A 17,663-nucleotide genomic window follows, 5' to 3' on the forward strand; every position below is an offset into this window, starting at 1 on the left:
AGTCTCCCTCTCTGGGTCTCAGTTGAACAGGGAGGAGATCACCACCTTCCAAACCTCAGTGACGGTGTCAGGCTGCGGGTGGCCCTGGGGCTCTTGCGTCTGTCTGGAGATGCAGCTGACTCCCTGACAAGCCCAGACATGCAGCTGTTCCTGCAGAGGAAGCAGCAGGAACGGGGGAAGGGCAGAGCGCTGAGGGAGGGGGAAGAGGGACCAAAGGACACCAGAGTGACTGCGTGCAGCGAAGCGAGTATGAGCAGAGTCCCAATCTGCAGCTCCCTTCTCCGGGGAAGCATTTTTGTCTTTATTGGAAATTTCCTCCCATGTGACACCTGACCTCTACCTTCTCTTCTACAGATGAGCTCTGCTAATCCCAGCGGGCTCAGACACTGTGACTGCCCACCTGTCCCCAGGTGCCCCTTCTACACAGTCCCATCCCTTCCCAGGGATGCTCAGTGGCTGCAGCCACCCTTGCTTTCTGCCACTCAGCCCTTGCAGGGGCTCCAAACCCCAGGAGGGGCAGTCTGGGCTGGGGCTGCTAAGGCATTATCCCATCACGCACGTTCCGGGCCGGACCCTGAAGGAAAGGGGCCCCAGACCCAAAGGCTCCTGCTCACCAGAGGCTCCGCCCGGGGACTCTCACCACTCCCGCCACTCCAACTCCTCTCCGGCTTTCCTGTCATCTCCCGATGCCACAAACCTTCTGACTTCCTCCCTCTTCCCCACTGAATTTCTTCTCCAGGCCCTTCCCTTCCTCAACTGGCTTCACACTGGACATTCCCAGCTGGTAGGATCTGCCTGTGGCTCTGCACAGGAGGCCAGGCAAGGGTGGAGAAGGCTGGGGGAGCTGTCTCCATGACCCCCGTGGGGGCGAGAGACAAGCTGCATCTGGGACCTACCGGCTGCAGTTTGGGGCATTCATACCAACGTGAACGTCCTGGAACAGCCCTGAATCTGGGCATCAAACTCCAAGCTTGAGAATGGCGAGCACTACTATTAGGCGCCCCTTCCTCTAGGCCTATGCCCACTCCCCTGTGCCCACGGAAGCTGTGTAGTCCATGCTGGTTCTGACTCATGTGGGTGTCCTGACCTAGTGAGGCTGAGGCAGCAAGGGCCCTTTACTCTGTGCACTCCCAGCTCCCCATCCCAGCCAGGGCAGCCTCGACCCTCCTGCCCGCCCGCTCACTGTGCCATGTGTCAGGTGGCTGGGATCATGCTCTTCTCCTTTCTCCATCAAGAGGATCCAACAGCATCTTGCAGCTAACACTGGGGCATGGGAGTAAGGGAAACAAACGTGGTACACACTCTTCTGCCCTCATGTTTAGAATCATGGGGCAGAAAATCATCCTAGAACTCATCTAGCCCAACTGTCATTTTACGAAAAACAGGACAAAGAGAAAATGACCAGCCTAAAGCTCATGGCTACTCAGGGCAGCTGGGACAGGGGTCTGATTTCCTGGCATGGAGCCCACAGTGTCTGGATGTGCTGGAACTCGACATGTCCCCGAGAGTTAGCTGCAGAGGTGGCGTGTGGGAGAGGAGGCTAGAGAATAGGCTTGGAGGTTTCGTCCAGGCACACAGATTCTCTCCTCCTAATCCTCAGCCCCTCCTTTTCTCCCTTTCAGCAGCAGTTATAAAATCCAGGAAATAAATGTGGATTGATGGCCTACAAAGGGTTTAGTTAGCGCTGTGACCTGCTGAGTTATGTAACTGCTATTTATTATCGGCCTTGGATGAAGTTTCCATTGAAGCAACTCACTAAGCTGATTCCGTGACATTTCTTTTAGCCTTGTTCAGAAGCAGCAGCCGCAGAAATTCTTCTGAAACTTCAAAGACTAGAAATTGGTGGCGTGGATGCTTTTAAAGGTTCCCTTCTTTGATCCTTTTTTTTCTTTTTCTTTTCTTTTTTTTTTTTGAGATGGAGTCTCGCTCTGTCACCCAGGCTGGAGTGTGGTGGCATGATCTCAGCTCACTGCAACCTCTGCCTCCCGGGTTCAAGTCATTCTCCTGCCTCAACCTCCTAGAATAGCTGAGATTACAGGTGTGCACCACCATGCCAATTTTTGTATTTTTAGTAGAGATGGGGTTTCACAATGTTGGCCCAGGCTGGTCTCGAACTGCTGACCTCAGGTGATCCGCCTGCCTCAGAGTCCCAAAGTGCTGGGATTACAGGCATGAGCCACCGTGCCCAACCCCTTCTTTCATTTGGGTCAATGTTTGTCTCATCCATATCAACCCTGTTCACCTCAGCAATGGTGCCAGGCTTTAGGTCCTTGGGTCCCTGGGCTACGGGCTGCATGGTGGGGGCTGAGAGAAGCTGTTTTCCCTGCCCCTGGCAAAGGAAAGGGGTTGAGAAGAACCCAGGGCAATGAGAATCTGGAGCAGCCAGTGGAAAATGCACAGAATGAAGTCAAGATTCTAGTCCAACCTCTGCTGCCACTCTCGGTCTCAGGTTGATTATCAGTAAAGTGAACTGCTTCTCTCAGCTCTACAACTTGACCCTCCCTAGTGCAGCACCTTCCTTGGTCTGGCTTGCTGTCATGCAGGGGTCGCCAGCCCAGTGAGGATGAAGAGGAGGGCCAAAGGGCTGGTAGGCTCTGGGTGCTGGCAAGCGGAAGAGAGGAAGGTTAACACCAACATGGCGCCACCGTGTGTTCAAAAGGGAGCAGAGCTGGGTCTCTCCCCAGCAAGGCAGCTTTCCTCTCTCCAACCCCTTTCCTGCTCTGGGAGTGGGTGGTGGTGGAAAGCCAAGGATGCTCCTAATTCATTTTCACCCCTCAGCCATTCACCTTAGTTGCCAAAGGGGCCCTTGAGAGAAGCTCCCTGAAGGCTCTAATGCCATCCTAAAGTAGACTTTTGGAGACTTCCAAAAGGTTCAAGAAGGAAAAGACCCAAAGTAAGCCCAGGACCTAGATAACTCAACAGTGTCTCTCTTCCTAATTAAGACAAATTCCTCCCATTCATGGAAGGGTTCATCCCGATGCCTCGGGATGAACGGGTGTGTCAAATAAAGCAGCTTGTACCAAGTGGTGCAGGCTACCTGATTCCCTCCATTAGGGATCTGGGCACGTTTGTGAATATTGGGATCTGGTTGGGCATGAAGGCTGCTAGTCCACACAACCCAAGTTGCATTGGATGAGACGGTCCACCCTCAAAGGATGTCACCTTCAACATAGCCTTACAGGCATCCAAGTCAAGTCTGTGCTTGTCCCCAAGGACAACTGGGGACCCAGAGAGATGAGATGACTTTTGATAGAGCAGTGGTAGGGAGGGACTAGAATCTACAGTTCTTTTTCTTCCTTTTAAAATGGTTTTGCTATGTTGCCCAGGCAGGTCTCAAACTCCTGGGTTTAAGCAATCTTCCTGCCTCGGCCTCCCAAAGTGCTGGGATTACAGGCGTGAGGCACCATGCCTGGCCTTACTTTTTACTTATTTTATTATTTTATTTTTTCGAGATGGGATCTTGCTCTGTCACCCAGGCTGGAGTACAGTGGCATGATTTTGGTTCACTGCAGCCTCAACCTCCTGGGCTCAAACAATCCTCCCACCTCAGCCTCCTGAGTAGCTGAAATTACAGGTGCGTGACACTATGCCCGGCACATTTTTAAATTTATTTTTTGTAGAGATGAGGGTCTCACTTTGTTGCCCAGGTTGGTCTTGAACTCCTGAGCTCAGGCGATCCTCCTGCGTCAGCCTCCCAAAGTGCTGGGATTATAGGCATGAGCCAGCCACTAAGCCTGGCCCCAAAACCTACAGAGATCTTTACTATGACTTGGCTTTTGAGATGCTAACTTCCAGCTCACATCTTAACACACCAGAGGGGTCTCTGGGAAGAAACGGCTGTCACCCTGTGGTCCCAGAAACATGGCTTTAATATGGATGGGAAGGTCTGATAATTCCTCGATCGAGTGAAGCCCAGGACTGGGTCTTTAAATCAGCCAAGGCCTGCCTCGAGGCATCTGCCCAGTTTCTGCTCTTCTCCAGCTAGGCTCCTTTAGGAAGGATCAATGTTTGAGATGTCTGTAAGAATCACATGCCACATTTCTGCTCCTAGTTCCTTATGAACAGCCTCAGGTAAACTCTCCAAGACAGAAATGTAGACAGCCTACACGGTAAAAGCCTGCTTGCTCAGAAGCATACCAGGCCGAAATGCACCAACAGACAAACAGCTGAAAATGCTCTCCTGGATTTGGAACTCAAACCCACTGTCACTGGTCTGGGGCTGGCCAAAGGCAGGGGAAAGTCAGCTTGATGAGAAAGAACAGCAGGAAAATAAATCGAGGCCTCTGTGGGGGAAGGATACAAGTATCTGTTAACTGTTGAGTTAACTTCTTTACATGATCTCATTGGTTCTTTCCAACAATCCTGTGAATGAGAAACCATTATGACAATAGAACTGATGCAGAAATTCAAGTTTCTGAAACACCATTCCACTGTCTTTGGGTATCTGTACCTGAGACGTCCTGCAAAAAACCTTAATCCCACTTCATATTAAAGCCATGTTTCAGGAACCCCAAGGTGACAGTCCTTTCTCCCAAAGAACCCTCTGGTGTGACATATGAGCCAGAATTTTGCATGCTTGCTTAGGAGGAGCAACGCCAAGCTTTTTAATCATATAGAAAAGCATACGACCATCCTTGCCACTGTTCCACACTGTTGTCCATCTGATGACGCTAATATCTTATTTGGTCCTTTTTTTTTTTTTTTTTTTTTTTTTTTTTTTTTTTTTTTTTGAGGCGGAGTCTCGCTCTGTCGCCCAGGCTGGAGTGCAGTGGCCGGATCTCAGCTCACTGCAAGCTCCGCCTCCCGGGTTTACACCATTCTCCTGCCTCAGCCTCCCGAGTAGCTGGGACTACAGGCGCCCGCCACCTCGCCCGGCTAGTTTTTGTATTTTTAGTAGAGACGGGGTTTCACTGTATTAGCCAGGAGGGTCTCGATCTCCTGACCTCATGATCCGCCCGTCTCGGCCTCCCAAAGTGCTGGGATTACAGGCTTGAGCCACCGCGCCCGGCAATACTTGACCATGTCATCATTTCCGCGTCTGCTTTCCTTGACTAGCCCAGTCTCCTTGAGAGTGTCGTAGTCATCTTCAGACACCTGGCATCTAGGAACCTCAAAAGTCTGCTACTGAGAGCCTAGCAGGGCCAGGTGGCAAGAACCCTTGGGGATGTCACTCTTCTGACAGTAAGGAAACTATGAGTGAAGGGTCACAAAACTGGGAAACAGGAGGCCCAGGTTCAAACCCAAGTCTCCTGATTTGAGATGTAGCACTTGCCCCAACACACCTGCAGTAGCCTCCAGTGTTCAGTAGTTATTGTACTGCCCGATGAGGCACCTGAGTCTTTACTTGTCTCAGCTGGACCTCTTTACCAATGGGCAAGGCCACACCTGTGGTTAGGCCTCTGGCTCATCGAAAAGCCGTAACACTCTAAAAAGGGGGTTTCTATGAAGATCAACTGTCAATTTATGGGCTAAACACTTGGAAAACACTATCAGATGTTATGCAAATGCAAGCTAGGCATGATAACAACTAAATGGTTATGAATTTTTCTAGAAAAAAAAAAATCACGAAATAGCCCTGCCACATGAATACAGACTAATGGGAGATAAAATTGTTTCCTTTAAGCTTTTAATGTAGCAATTAAGTTCAAAATACCCTATACTTCAACTGCACATGAATCAGGAAGGAAAGACTACTGGGGTGAGCCATGCTGACAGGCCGTGATGTGCAGGTTTATTATAACTGGCTAAGAACGAATGAAGCTCTGTGCTCCTGGAAAACAGATGTTTCCAGGAGATGAAGCCACCAGGGCTGTTGTGAGGTTTTTTGAGACCGGGTCTCACTCTGTCACCCAGGATGGAGTGCAGTTGTGCAATCACAGCTCAGTGCAGCCTCGACCTCCTGGGCTCAGGTGATCCTCCCACATTAGCCTCCCAAGTAGCTGGGACTATAGGTCCATGCCACCCGCATGGCTAATTTTTTATTTCTCATTTTTGTAGAGACAGGGTTTTGCTATGTTGCCCAGGCTGTTCTTAAATTTCTAGACTCAAGTGATCTTCCCACCTCCTTTCCCAAAGCACTGGGATGACAGGCATGAGCCAGCGCACCCAGCCTGAGTTCCTCTTGGGCAGATGTTCGCAAATGGAAGAATCAGAATCACCTGGTAATTTTTTCCCCATGTTCCCTGATAGAGTCTGATATTCTTTTGTGTGTGTGTGTTTTTCTTTTTTGAGACGGAGTCTCACTCTGTTGCCCAGGCTGGAGTGCAGTGGCCGCATCTCAGCTCACTGCAAGCTCCGCCTCCTGGGTTCACGCCATTCTCCTGCCTCAGCCTCCGGAGTAGCTGGGACTACAGGCGCCCGCCACCATGCCTGGCTAATTTTTTGTATTTTTTAGTGGAGACGGGGCTTCACCGTGTTAGCCAGGATGGTCTTGATCTCCTGACCTCGTGATCTGCCCATCTCGGCCTCCCAAAGTGCCGGGATTACAGGCTTGATCCACCACGCCTGGCCGAGTCTGATATTCTTGAGAGGAGAGAAAAAGAAAAAAATGTTTATTCTGTGAAAAGCTCCCAGGGTGATTCTGGCCACGCCTCTCTCTCCTGGCTTAGCTGAGAACTACAGTTTCTAAGTTAAGTCGCTGTCCCCACGGAGTCAGGGCTTATTTGTTCCACTTCTCCTTTGGTGCCTCAAATCAAATTATAACTTTTTTTATTTTTTTGGAGACTGGCTCAATCTCCCCTGGGCTCAGGGGATCCTCCCACTTCAGCCTCCCGAGTAGCTAGGACTGCAGGTGCACACCACCATACTCAGCTAATTTTTAAAAAATTTCTTGTAGAGATGGGGTCTCCCCATGTTGCCCAGGCTGGTCTTGAACTCCTGGCCTCAAGTGATCTGCCTGTGTCAGCCTCCCAAAGTGCTGAAATTACAGGTGTGAGTCACTGCGCTTGGCTCCGTAACTCCTTTATGTCTGTGGGTGGGAGTGAATGTTCTGTGGTTACAAGCAAGGAGCTAAACTATTTGGCTTCTTTTGTACAGTGTCATTCTGATAAATTGGAAATTCTAATTAATCCGATCCCACCCACCGGCTCTCTGGGCCTCATGAGGGACTGGGTGACCATGGACTCGCAAGCAGGAGTGGTCCTTACCTGTATAGACAACAACCAGGCAAATCAGAGCCAGGCCACAGAACCAGGGAGGGTCAGAGCTAGGATTTTTTTAGATTACCTAAGCCACCCTACCTTTTAACACATAAGAAAACAAAGGTCCAAATACATGAGAGTAGCGTCCTTCAACCTCAGCTACATATCACACTTACCTATGACACTTTACAGATGCGTGGGCCCAGACCCCACAGGAGGGTCCGATTCCACAGCCCTGTGTGGGGGATTCCGGGATACTATGTTCAAGTGATTTGCTAGGGTCACAGCCTGGCTTATATAGCCTTCTTTCACACCATACCACTATGTCTTTCTAAAGAAAACGAGTTTAAAGCAAAACTGTATCAATCACCCTATAATATGTAAGGCATTCTGAGAAGTCCCCTAACTATAAATCCTTTCCTAATACATCGGCTGCTGCTGAAGATTAAGTCCAGGCCCCTTGTGATCTCCAGGCTTTCATGCCTGCACCGAGTCTGAGGGATCAGGTGCTGGTTAAGGAAGAGTCTGAGGGCTGAAGCAGTCTCTCTCCACTAGTCTGGAAGATAGCTCTTCCACAAGGGTGACACTGCAGACTACTGTTCCAGAGATGAGGCTGCTGCTCCTGTCCTATTCCCCAGGGACTAAAGGGCAGGCAGGGTAAGGTCCTATAAAGACCAGGAATGAGCTGGGCTAGTCATTATACTCTAGGGCATCCAAACTCACTGAACAGATGACTATGCCTTCATCTAGTGAACGGTCCTATTAACATGCCAACTGGGGCAACTTCTACTATCACTTTAGAACCCCACGTTTCTTGAAGGCACAAACAAAACACTGCATGAGACTAAATCTCACCGCACTGAATCTGGATTCACATTGTGCTGCCGCATGATCAGTTTTATAATCATTCTTCCTTCCCGAGTCTTGCCCAAGCAAGTGGATCACAAATAAGCACACTGCGTTGTTAAAATTACATTACAACCTGCCTCTTATTCTTGAAGAATCTGGCAAATAGTATGCCTTCGTATCATGTGTGGGCTGTTACTCAGGGATCCTACATTTCTCCAAAGCCTTCTTGTCTATTCTTGAATCTCATCTGAACACGTGAGCCAAGCCGACCAGCATGAGTGTTCCCCACTGCTCACCTTCAGCTGGTGCCAAATGGCAACAGTCCTGACCCTCAGGAATGACATGTGTGATGGGGAAGATTATTGGACTTGCAACTAAAAACCAAGTTCAGATCCCCAGGAACAGTAAAAACAAAACAAAACACACTAGACCTCATACATGTTCATATACATATTTATATATATTTCATGTACAAAGTTACATTCCGAACCCCAGGGATTCCATAATAGAAATAAATACTGAAATAACTACATTGCTAAATGAGCTTTTTGCTCATAGAAATGAAGCTCAGCCTCTAAGAGACAGCAAGTGGGACATTCTAGAACCCATTTTTCAGATTATAGAGGCAAGTAAAATTCTGATAGAATGTCTTGGACAAAAAATGAATTTGGAACATAAAATGGTTAAGATATATTCAAATATTGAGAAATGTATGACAAATTAATAAAACTTAATCTCTTAAAAGACAGACATTTAGTGTTACAGAATAGCATAACCCTGTTAGAAAAGCATTTATGATTTCCACATTTAATTTTCTCTTCTACTCTTCCCATGTTACAAAGTGGGACCAAATGAGTCCCTTTCTGAACATGATCAATTAAGAAGAGCCCCAAATCTGGTTGAGTCCTTTGGTAACGGTCGTAATACTCACAAGGAAATAAATATTCAGTTCCATGGCATTTGCAAGACACATGTTCTTTAGGACAGTTAATCTTATGAGACATCTGTTTTATTTTGTTACTAAGGCAGCCTATGTTAAAGGGTCTAGTCTCAAATGTAGGAAGACCTTTACAATAAATGAACAATACAGTAACTGAAAGAATTGATTTTAGCCTTTTCTATGCAAACACCATCTGAAAAGTTATGTGCTGCATGTTGTGCTCAAAATGTTTTACACTCTCCACAAGCTGCAATTAAGAGATTCATTCCTATTTTTAAAATTTAGATCCACATGAGTTAGAGAAAAATACTCTCAAAAGTGAGTTCCTAGAGAATATTATCCCTTTGCCTCACAGAGATTTTAACCCGCATTTAAGAGTAAGTATTAGGTTGAGGCATATGATATTGTCGCTTTTGCAGATCAGCAATGGTTGAACACTGGCAGTTTCATATGGTTCAACCTTGCACATGACCCAAGTGTAACAAAATGAGAAACCTTCAAGTATCCCTTATTTCTTCCAATAGGGGTACACTCTTTTTTTGTACGGTGAGATCAACCCAAAGTACGGAAGCCTCTTCTTTCCCTTGATGTGGTAGCTACAGGCAGCAGTTAGTTACATTCCTTTGCTGCTTGTGAGAAGCTTACATTTTGGCATTTTCTTCCAAAAGTTACCACGTTGACCAAAGTAAATATTACGAGAATATGAACTTGTTATTGGGGGAAAGGGGAAGTGAAGCAATCTGTAGAAAATATTTAACCAAAATTACAAACATAAGGAAAAGCCTTTAAAGCAAATTATACAGGCATTATTGTCCTCTCTCTGGTCCCTGCAGTCAATTAACAGGGCCACAGATAATCTGACATCTTTAGATAAAATAACTACACAGCTATATTACTTAAGTTAAAGCCAGTAAGTTCAAAAAACACAATTACAACCATTTTACATGTTTGTATTTTTCATCTTTAACTCCTGATTTCCTAAATTACATTCAGTCATACAAACATGGCTGAACAACAGCAAATGGGATCTGACTCTGGGATGTTTACTTCTTGGGATTAAAATCCCCAAACACTTTGGTGTCTCTTTCTTGTGAATCTATACATTTCCAATAAATGTTTAATAATGATTTTTAAAAAGATACTGCCAAAAATGGCTCAGATTTAAGATGAAATAAAAACATAGCAAACAAGCTATGGAAAAGTAGCCTACGTTTTGGTGCCCTGAAAAAAAGTGACTAAGTAGCTCAAGCAAAAAATTATTCTTTTAATACAGCTTTTACCAAACAGTTTTAATACATGAGTGGCTACAATTTTATTGTATACACAATGTGCTTATAGTCACATGTGGCCCAATGGATCCAAATGCCTCCTCTGGCTCATGAAATCCCATATACTTCACCATCTAGCCTAATCATGTATATGCATAAAAGCCACTGGTATACTTTTTACAGACATCTTTGTATAATAGTTCAGAAAAAAAAAATCAGTGGTACTTAAGAATAATTAGACAATTTGACATCTATGTTTGCTTTTTCTTTTCAGTAGTCCTTCTGATGATTAGGGGGCCTTTATCCCATAGGTTTATACTGTTAAAACAGTACATAAAATTACATTTAGCTTTGCTTTGGCCAGGCGCGGGGGTTCACACCTGTAATCCAACCACTTTGGGAGGCCAAGGCTAGTGGATCATCTGAAGTCAGGAGTTTGAGACCAGCCTGGCCAATGTGGTGAAACCCTATCTCTACTAAAAATACAAAAATTCACTAGACATGGTGGCACACACCTGTAATCCCAGCTACTTGGGAGACTGAGGCAGGAGAACTACTTGAACCCGGGAGGTGGAGGTTGCAGTGAGCTGAGATCACGCCACTGCACTCCAGCCTGGGCAACAGAGCCAGACTCTGTCTCAAAAAAAAAAAAAAAAATTATATTTAGCTTTGCTTAGAGTAATAGATAAAAAAGGGTAAATCACACATTTTCAAGAAGCTTGAGAGGGAAAAAATTGCAGCATTGTGGTTTTAAAAAACTTATTAAGCAAGAAAATCAGTGAGATCCAGACTTTAATCTATTTTTTGCTTGTTTGTCTGTTTTGAGACAGGGTCTTGCTCTATCACCCAGGCTGGAGTGCAGTGGTGCTATCAAGGCTCACTGCAACCGACCTCCTGGACCCAGGTGATCCTCCCACCTTAGCCTCCCAAGTAGCTGGGACTACAGGCATGTGCCACCACACCCAGCTAATTTATTTTGTTTTGTTTTTTGGTTTTTTTGGTAGAGACAGGGTTTTGCCATGTTGCCCAGGCTGGTCTTGAACTCCTGGGCTCAAGCAGTCCACCCGCCTCAGCCTCCTAAAGTGTTGGGATTACAGGCGTGAGCCACCATGCCCAACCTATTTTGGACATTGTGAACGAAAATACGTAATGTCAACTTTTACTTTATGTGGTATGTTAGCTTTGTCTTCTTCCCCTTCATAGTTTTGAAGATAACCCTTTAAGCTCAAAAGGGCACAAAACCTAAAATGTTATTCATGTACAAAATACCAAGTATATAGCTGTTCTACAGTTTGATACAGAACAAAAGAAAATAACTTTTCTAATTAAATCTCTCATTCTGTACTTAGGCCAGACTCCATCTCACTACAGTTTTACTTGTATTAACAGGTTAAGAGCAGTCTAGGAACATTTGGCAAACAAGTACATTTTTCACATGGAAAAAACTCAATCAACATCACCATTCTCTGGTACAAGAAATACAAAACACATTTCCCTTAAAAAATCCTCCCATGATGAAGTATCTTCTAAGCTTCCCAGAGTATGTTTCAAGCTTTATAAATAATAAACCTTTCAGACATGTCAGTATGAAAATGAGACTGGTCTCAAAAACCCATCAGAATATTCAGAGAAGTAGGCCTCATAAACTTTAGAGCTCTAATAAGTCAGAAACAGGAAACGTTTATTTAAATAGTGTAGTCTTAATTTCTTTAATATAAAACCCCCCCCAAATCTGATGAAAACAAAGTTTTATATACCATATAAACAAGATTTGTCAGATTTGAAAGTGAAAGTTAAAGTAATTTACAGTTAGCTTTTAACTCTCTCGGAACATTTAGATAAATCCTGATAATCCATCTTCTATTAGTGTGTGTCAATTTTACAATATACTGGGGAAAACTCGGCTATTGTATTTAATGGCACAGTTTCATTTAGCAAGTGTTTCCCATTAATTCCATTATTAGTGACAGCTAACAAGTGACCCTATCAAATGAAGTGAATGATATTAGACTGTGGCAGAGTAAACCACATCTAGATTGCTTTCTATAATTCACCAGTTTGCAGGAAGTAAACATTCTTTGATTTGTTCATAATACACTGAAGTTCCCTATAACACTGGTGCAGTAAACAGCTAGCTCCTCTGTATTGTTATGGTAGAACGGATTTTGTAATATAAAGTTAACAGGAAAAAATGCTCACACATTATGTGGTGAAACTTATCTCACAAAAGAGCATTAAATAAAAGGAAAGAGGGAAAATAAACCATGCAGAGGAGACGGCTTCCCCATCTCCACCTGTTTCCTGTGGACTCACTCACTGCCATACATCACTTGCCACACTATCAAGTGACTCCTTTCTGCTTTGGTGACAGAAGGTTCAAGTGGAAGATCCTCTCCAAGAAGTTCTGATTCTCCACCTTCATCACCTAGTGGATGATACGAAGACTCAAGTTAGGCTGAGCACAGAAAATACAGAACGATGTGAGTCAGATGTAATGCTCGTGATTAGTCCATGAACAAGATGCCCAAAACTTGTCTGACTTTCACGGGAGAGTGAACAGCAAAAGAAATACTATGAGTCAGAATCCTCACCCATATTCACCCAAGCCACTGCTTGACTTCAGAAAAGGTTAATTCATTTTTCAGACTGTATTTATAAAATTGAGTTCACTATACTATGTTGAAAAGCCATCCCAATATGTCTGCATACTGATGGTACCAGATATGGAAAGCTAAGAAGGCAATTCTGTGTTCATCCAAAATGAAGAGTCTACTCTCATTTATTTCAAACTAAGAAATGAGAAAAAAAAAACTGTGTTATAAAATGCGTGAGCACAGGTACAGAGCAAACTAACTAAACCCAAATAGCTCACACTTATTATCAATGACAGGTGTAACATTCTCCAATTGAAGATAATTGATACAAGCATATGGAAATTAAAATAATCAGCCTGCAGCACTGCAGATGGCAGATTCATCAGCTACTGGGTTTTTCTTCCAATGATTTTCAAGTTTAGGATAGGTTATGAATTAACAGTGCATAATGGAAAAGAAGAAACAAAGAGGTTGGAGTAGCAGCCAAGATATGGGTTCTTCCACATGGCAGTTGAGTGAATGTGATCCATGGTGTCCTGATCAGACACTGGCTTCCAAGGCCCAGTGTGGGGTACACCACACTCCTCTCCACAAGACCCAGTGCAGGGCATACGATACTTCTCGATACAAGCTTGCGTCAATTGTATCTGTTGTCACAAAGCAGGGTTATTTTGGCACAACCCAGTGAAAAGTTATCTAGTGGGATGGATTCTTCAGCAGAATCCTAAAAACATGTACACCACATGATCTAAAGATATATTCCACTGATCTAACAGAATTTTGTAATGTGCCCCATGTGAATTTCAGCTGGATAAAAGAAAATATTGATACTGTTGACTAGAAACAGCAGAAGAGAAAAAACCCTAAATATCTGCATTTTTCTCTGCAGGCCAAACTTTCCCTTACTAGTTCTGTAATGGCCTTTTCACAGCAATATCAAACTAGAGAGAGGAGAACACTCAGGACAAAATCCCATCTCTGAACTGAAACATAACCAGGTGGTTAGAAGGTAAAAAAAATTAAGTTTGGCTCTTAAATTTAAAAAAATTTCAATGATAACAAATTAACTGGCTGAGACAAAAGGCTGTTGGCATTTCTTTTCTGAGTTGTTTTGAAGATTTTACTTGTAAGAGAATTATCCTGTCTGCTAGGGTCTCTACAGCTTAAGTTTTAAATTTAAATCATTAAAAATATGGGACTGTTAGAATCAATTTCTCACTGTTAAAATATTACAGGAAATGGAAAAGGAAATGGACCCCCAAAAAAGATCAAATTCGATTTTTTTTAAAACAGCATATTCACTATTAAAATTAGCCTATGCTAAAGACAAGTCTGTTTTTCAGGCTGGAAATAACGAGAGATACTGCCAAACCTGGTTAAGCAATTTTTGTTCTATTTTCAGGATCCACAAATGGAAGGAATTTTTAGTGGAAATGGAAAAACCACATAGAGGTTTTATTAACAAACTCCTCAGTATGGTTCCAACTGCCATACTGCACTCCAAGACAAAGTTACAAAAATCACCCCAGCCAAGTGGAGTCCCTAACAATTCCTCTCATAAAAGGAAATTCAACAATAGTCAATTACTCAAAACACTTTGAAATGACTCCCTTCTTGCTGACATTCCTGGAATCAATTTCTAAAGTTAACACTATCAGACTTCTCCCTTTAAAAGTGTCAACAAACTTTTTGCATCAGATATTAGTGACACTAATCACATTTGTCACACTGTCATTTAACAGACAGGTGGACTGTTTGAGGCCAGGAGTTTGAGACCAGCTTGGCCAACATGGTGAAACCCTATCTCTACTAAAAGTACAAAAATTAACCAGGCATGGTGGCACATGCCTGAAATCCCAGCTACTTGGAAGGTTGAGGCACGAGAATTGCTTGAACCTGGAGGGTGGAGGTTGCAGTGAGCCAAGATCTTGCCACTGCACTCCAGCCTGGGTGACAGAGTGTGAGACTCTGTCTCAAAAAAGAAAAATTATAGCAAATAAATAAACATTGGTACAGTGTCTTACAATTTACAAAGCACTACTCTTTCATGAGCATCAATTCTCCATGTTTTCTTTGTACATCTCTGGTCATTCCTTCTCAGATCCCTCCATAAGCTCTAATGATCTTTAAATGGAGTATGAATTCAGGGTTCTATCCTGGAACCTTTCCTTTTTTTTTCTTTTCTTTTTTTGAGATGGAGTCTCACTCTGTCACCCAGGCTGGAGTGCAGTGACACCACATCTCGGCTTACTGCAACCTCCACCTCCTGGGTTCAAGTGATTCTCCTGTCTCAGCCTCCTGAATAGCTGGGATTACAGGTACACAGCATCACGCTCAGCTAATTTTTGTATTTTTATTAGAGACTGGATTTCGCCACTGGAACCTTTTCTTTTAACTCCCTGGGTGAACTCACCAACCCTCATGGCCTTTAGTACCACTCCACGCAGACAGCTCCCAAATCTCTCCCTCCTAAGATAGAGGACCTGTATATTCAGAAGCCCAATGGAAATTTCCCACCTAAATCACCACTACGCTCTTCAAGATCAACATGACTAGCACTGGACTGACCTGCTTCTCCTGTTGACAGTCCTGAGCTCTATGGCCCATTCCCTGTTTCCCCACATTCCCATCATGCTTCTTATCGGTTCCCACTGTTACTACCTTTCTTGGATATTCACTTGTTCCCAACTCATTTCCCTAAGTCTAGTCTTGAACCTCCTTCACACAACTCTAATCACATTGCTCCTATAGTTCTCTTTTGCTTGAAAGATAAAGTACAATCTTCTTAATCTGGTATGTAAAGGCCTCCTATACTCCGGTCCCTCCCTCCCTTTTGAGAAGAAATTCATACTTTCTTCTACTCCACGCTCTTGTCATTTTAAAATAGCTTTTCTTCCATTAAGATGGTTTCATATCTCTAAACCTTTGGCCAAGCTACTCTCCTACCTCAGAGTGCCAATCCCTGGTCCTCCCCACCCCATTCCCCAACCTGACCCTCTGGGCTAGGACTGTGCAGCGCTGAGTCCCTTCAAGCATCATTTCTTGACTTCCTTCTCTCCCTCCCCTTGGAAAGAACTGACTACTCACCACCAGAGCATCAGTAACATTTTAATTTATTAACATGTCTCTATCTCTGCGCTGTTCTATAATCTATTAGATGAAGGCTTTGTCTGATTTGTTTCTGCATCTCCAGTTTAAGACTGATAGGTACACAGTAGGTGCTCAATTGAGCACGATATGTTTAATATAATATATAATAATATAATAACATGTTTGTTGTTAAGAAAATGAACAAATGAAGTTGTTTTGACACAAACAACACTTTAAGAAATATTTTTATTTCTCCATTTTGCCAGTTAGAAAACCGAGGCTCTAGGAGGTTGAATGACTTGTCCAAGGCCTTCTGACCCTAAATCTTATGCTTTTCACATAAAACTTCACATTGACCACATCCTGCTATTTCTTTTTTTTGAGACAGATCTCGCCCAGGCTGGAGTGCCGTGGCCGGATCTCAGCTCACTGCAAGCTCCGCCCCCCGGGTTTACGCCATTCTCCTGCCTCAGCCTCCAGAGTAGCTGGGACTACAGGCGCCCGCCACCTCGCCCGGCTACTTTTTTGTATTTTTTAGTAGAGACGGGGTTTCACCGTATTAGCCAGGATGGTCTCGATCTCCTAACCTTGTGACCCGCCCGTCTCAGCCTCCCAAAGTGCTGGGATTACAGGCTTGAGCCACCGTGCCCGGCCAACACATCCTACTATTTCTAATGCTCCCTTCAAACAATACATTTTGGTATGAAAAGAAATACCAAGGGCCGGGTGCGGTGGCTCAGGCTTGTAATCCCAGCTGGGAGGCCGAGGAGGGTGGATTACTTGATGTCAGGAGTTTGAGACTAGCCTGGCCAACATGGTGAAACCTCATCTCTACTAAAAATACAAAAACTATCCGGGTGTGGTGATGCACGTCTGTAATTCCGGCTGCCTGGGAGGCTGAGGCAGGAGAATCACTTGAACCTCGAGGCAGAGATTGCAGTGAGCTGAGATCATGCCACTGCACTCCAGCCTGGGTGACAGCATGAGACTTCATCTCAAATAAAAAAAAAAAGAAGAAATACCAAAAAGAAAAAAACAAAAAACAAAAAACACGAAATTCTTTCCTATGTAAAGAGCTAGAAGAGAACCTTTTATTAATTATTATCAGAGTGGTTTCTTATTTACTTTGGGAGTAAACCCAAGTCATAGCCCACAGTGCACACTGAGCTCCCAGAACCAATGACGTACCCATTCGGAAGTCAATGTAGCCCTCTCCTCCACTGATGACAAGCATAGACTTCAAGGGTGTCTGACTACCAGGCTCCTGTGCAGATGGCCCTGCTTTGTCACCTGTCAGATCCGTGCCACTACTGCTACTTTGTGGGCTGATGACTTGACCTGTTTTACACAGAAACAAAAGTGAATATTACTTATCACAGAAGGGAGGTTGGCTTTTTTTTTTTTTTTTTTTTAAATATTTTTAGAGTTAAACAAAAAGGTAAATATATTCTAATAACCAAATACTGGGAAAGCTAGAAGGCTATCCATGAGCAGAAAACATTTATATGAAGATTTTAAGAACCCAATTTGAGGCTGGGCATGGTGGCTCATGCCTTTGAGAGGCCAAAGTGGGAGAATCACTTCAGGCCAGGAGATTGGAACCAGCCTGGCAAATACAGTAAGGCCTCATCTCTACAAAAAGAGTTAGCCGGGTATGGTGGTGTGCGCCTGTAGTCCTGGCTTCTTGGGAGGTTAAGGCAGAAAGATCACTTGAGCCCAGTTCAATGTTGCAGTGAGCTGTGATGCGCCACTGTACTCCAGCCTGGGCGACAGAGCAAGACCT

The 17,663-nt window shown here is 44.3% G+C and overlaps 1 protein-coding gene across 13 annotated transcripts in view; it reads right to left on the reverse strand.

The window, feature by feature from the left end:
* Nucleotides 1-8,425: 8,425 nt before the first annotated feature.
* Nucleotides 8,426-17,663, reverse strand: part of SPAG9 (sperm associated antigen 9) — a 163,630-nt gene continuing 154,392 nt past the window's right edge. For 10 of the 13 annotated variants that reach the window (XM_033183523.1, XM_033183521.1, XM_033183519.1 and 7 more), the window contains 2 exons: nucleotides 17,069-17,218; nucleotides 11,321-12,621 (listed from right to left, as the gene is read on the reverse strand). In XM_033183523.1, coding sequence (XP_033039414.1) covers nucleotides 12,506-12,621; nucleotides 17,069-17,218 — 266 coding nt within the window. In that variant the 3' untranslated portion in view covers nucleotides 11,321-12,505. Of the gene's footprint in view, nucleotides 12,622-17,068; nucleotides 17,219-17,663 lie in introns of all 13 variants that reach the window. The other 3 variants (XM_033183524.1, XM_033183527.1, XM_033183522.1) reach the window with 2 other exon arrangements.

This window comes from Trachypithecus francoisi, unplaced genomic scaffold (genome assembly GCF_009764315.1).
Source record: "Trachypithecus francoisi isolate TF-2019V2 unplaced genomic scaffold, Tfra_2.0 Lachesis_group20, whole genome shotgun sequence".
Lineage (NCBI taxonomy): Eukaryota > Metazoa > Chordata > Mammalia > Primates > Cercopithecidae > Trachypithecus > Trachypithecus francoisi.